Genomic DNA, 2,465 nt, shown 5'->3' with positions numbered 1-2,465 from the left:
GTTGTAGGCAAATTCTTGCTCGACGAATTAATGAAGCGTGAACCGAAACTAATGCGTTCGAGTTTTTAACCGCTTCGAATGCTTGAACGATATCATCTTTTAATTGGTCCCGATTTTTATTATTTTGGGCATAAATTATTTCTTTCACGTGACTTCACAAATAACAATCGGGCGAATAAAGTAGACTCTTTTTGCGAAATCGTGGTACAACTGGCAAGGGGATGATTCCTCACATAAAGTCTAATCGAAAACAAGGAATAGAGTTTTTTCATATGGGGCGTCATTTTCGAGAAAATTAAGATTGAAAATTCGTTCGGTACGCGTGTACTTAGACAGAGTCTACTTTATTCGCCCGATTTTTATTTGTGGAATCATGTGAAAGAAATAGTTTATGATCAAAATAATCAGAATCGGAACCAATTAAAAGGTAATTCAGGCATTCGAAGCAGTTAAAAAAACTCGAACACATTAGTTTCGATTCACGTTTCACTACAGGTCCCACGTATCGTATGAAACAGACTCTCTGTAGATTCGATTAAGAATAAACGAATAACTTTGTTCATTGAATTTCAGCTGAAACACATTTTTGATCGTCTCGTTTCGTGTTCTCAGGTCACCGACGATACCTGACAGCGTGCATCGTCTAAGACCCGGCGACATAGACATTGTCGGCGGTCTGGGGGACTCGTTGGTCGCGGGAAGTGGCGCTTTGGAGGAGTTTGCCATAGGCACGTTCATAGAAGCACGTGGAGTCAGCTGGTGCGTGGGTGGTCAAGGTGACTGGAGACGGTTCTTAACCGTCCCCAATTTGTTAAAGGTACATTGCGTACATATGTACTATTATAAATCTATTATATTGGCGCGCTCGCCTTCACCTTTCTCTGTGTGTCTAGTAAGAACGGTCAACATTTGACAATAATGGAAGATTGTACAGTGCTGTTTACATTCCTTCTATTTTTTTATTTCTTTCATTCTTAGAATTCGAACGTATACATGTAGGAAACATACAATTCATCCTGACTCAGCGTCGATCACGTCCTATATTCTATACTCGTGTTCTCGAGAGTCTAGGATCGGGCACAGTTCAGTTTTTTATCGTTCTGCGCATCTAAATGCTTTACCGTGTATATTGAACCATGTGGAGAGAGTTCGCTGCGATCCCCACCACCTTCCAAGCTGCGCGAAACGGTCCTAGACTCTCGGGAACACGAGTATACGTGTACAATAATTACGTTAGGTGTTCAACCCGAATTTGATGGGCTACTCGACGGGCACAGGCGAATTTATCTCGGCGAGAGCGAAACTGAACGTGGCCTTCCCGGTCGCGGCCACGGAAGACGCGCTGCAGCAAGCACGGATTCTAGTCCAGCGGATCAAGAGCGATCCAAAAATGAACGTGAAGAACCAGTGGAAGGTACAGATGTATACAGCAGACAGACACGCACACGTATTTACATAGGAGGAGATCTCGTACGAGTCAAATATTTTTATCTGCTGCAGCTCGTTACCATTTTTTTTGGGGCGAACGATATTTGTTCCGCGCAATGTTACAATCCCGCACAGTTCTCGCCCCTTCGTTATGCTCTCCACTTACGGAGGACGTTGGACTTTTTAAAAATTACTCTACCTCGTACATTAGTCAATCTCGTGCCAGTCATAGGTAATATAGACTTTTCACAATTTACTTTGCATATACAGGGTGTCCCACGTAACACTCTTCATGATTATTCAAATGCTTGCTATAATCTGATAAAAAAATATTTTCAACAAAAGTTGATCAGTTTTCGATTGGCTATACATTGCAATAAAAAAAGTTGGAAAGAAAGTTTTCTTTTTTATATTTGTAACATAATGAGAGCTTCCTCCAAATTTTTTTTGGGGAGTAGGCCGAAATCTTTACCCCTTAGGGTCCCCACTGGTCTTAATCCGCCGCTGTATTTATTTTTAAGTCTCGTAATTACATTCACTTACTAACTGAATTTCTTTGCCTTCAGTGTCATCCGAAGGTCATGGTATCTAGGTCATTGAATTACATTGATACGGGCTATAATACTGTTAAGTCAAAAATACGAAGTTCCATTTAAGAGAATGAAGATAACCTTAACAATAGTAAAAAAATTTTCTTTCCAACTTTTTTTCTTGCAATGTACAGCCAATCGAAAACTGATCAATTTTTGTTGAATTATTATTTTGTCAGATTATCGCAAATACTTGAAAAATCGTGAGACGTCTTAAGCGCGTTTCCCACTGGCTGGCGGCGCCATTTCGGCGCCGCCGCCGGCACGGACAGGCAGGGCCGCAACGTTAAGTTTCAGCTTTTACACGCTCTTTCCTATACCTTGCAAGTTAACGTTAACGCCGAAACGGCGTCGACGGCCAGTGGGAAACGCGCTTAAAGCGCCGAAACGGCGCCGCCGCCGGCACGGACAGACAGGACCGCAACGTTAAGTTGCGAGGTATAGGAA

At 42.2% G+C, this 2,465-nt stretch overlaps 1 protein-coding gene across 1 annotated transcript in view; it reads left to right on the top strand.

Annotated features, from left to right (window-relative positions):
* The window catches only part of LOC108624530 (phospholipase B1, membrane-associated-like), a 10,989-nt gene that overhangs the window by 3,681 nt on the left and 4,843 nt on the right, over positions 1 to 2,465 (top strand). Inside the window, exons 3-6 of the mRNA XM_026813189.1 lie at positions 613 to 817; positions 1,238 to 1,414; positions 1,501 to 1,953; positions 1,995 to 2,012. Of these exons, the coding sequence (XP_026668990.1) occupies positions 613 to 817; positions 1,238 to 1,414; positions 1,501 to 1,953; positions 1,995 to 2,012 (853 nt within the window). The remainder of the gene's footprint in view (positions 1 to 612; positions 818 to 1,237; positions 1,415 to 1,500; positions 1,954 to 1,994; positions 2,013 to 2,465) is intronic.

Source organism: Ceratina calcarata, unplaced genomic scaffold (assembly GCF_001652005.2).
Source record: "Ceratina calcarata isolate Rehan_Ccalc_2016 unplaced genomic scaffold, ASM165200v1 scaffold311.2, whole genome shotgun sequence".
Lineage (NCBI taxonomy): Eukaryota > Metazoa > Arthropoda > Insecta > Hymenoptera > Apidae > Ceratina > Ceratina calcarata.
The sequence above is the reverse complement of the archived record's forward strand: the minus strand, read 5'-3'. Positions and strand labels throughout refer to the sequence as shown.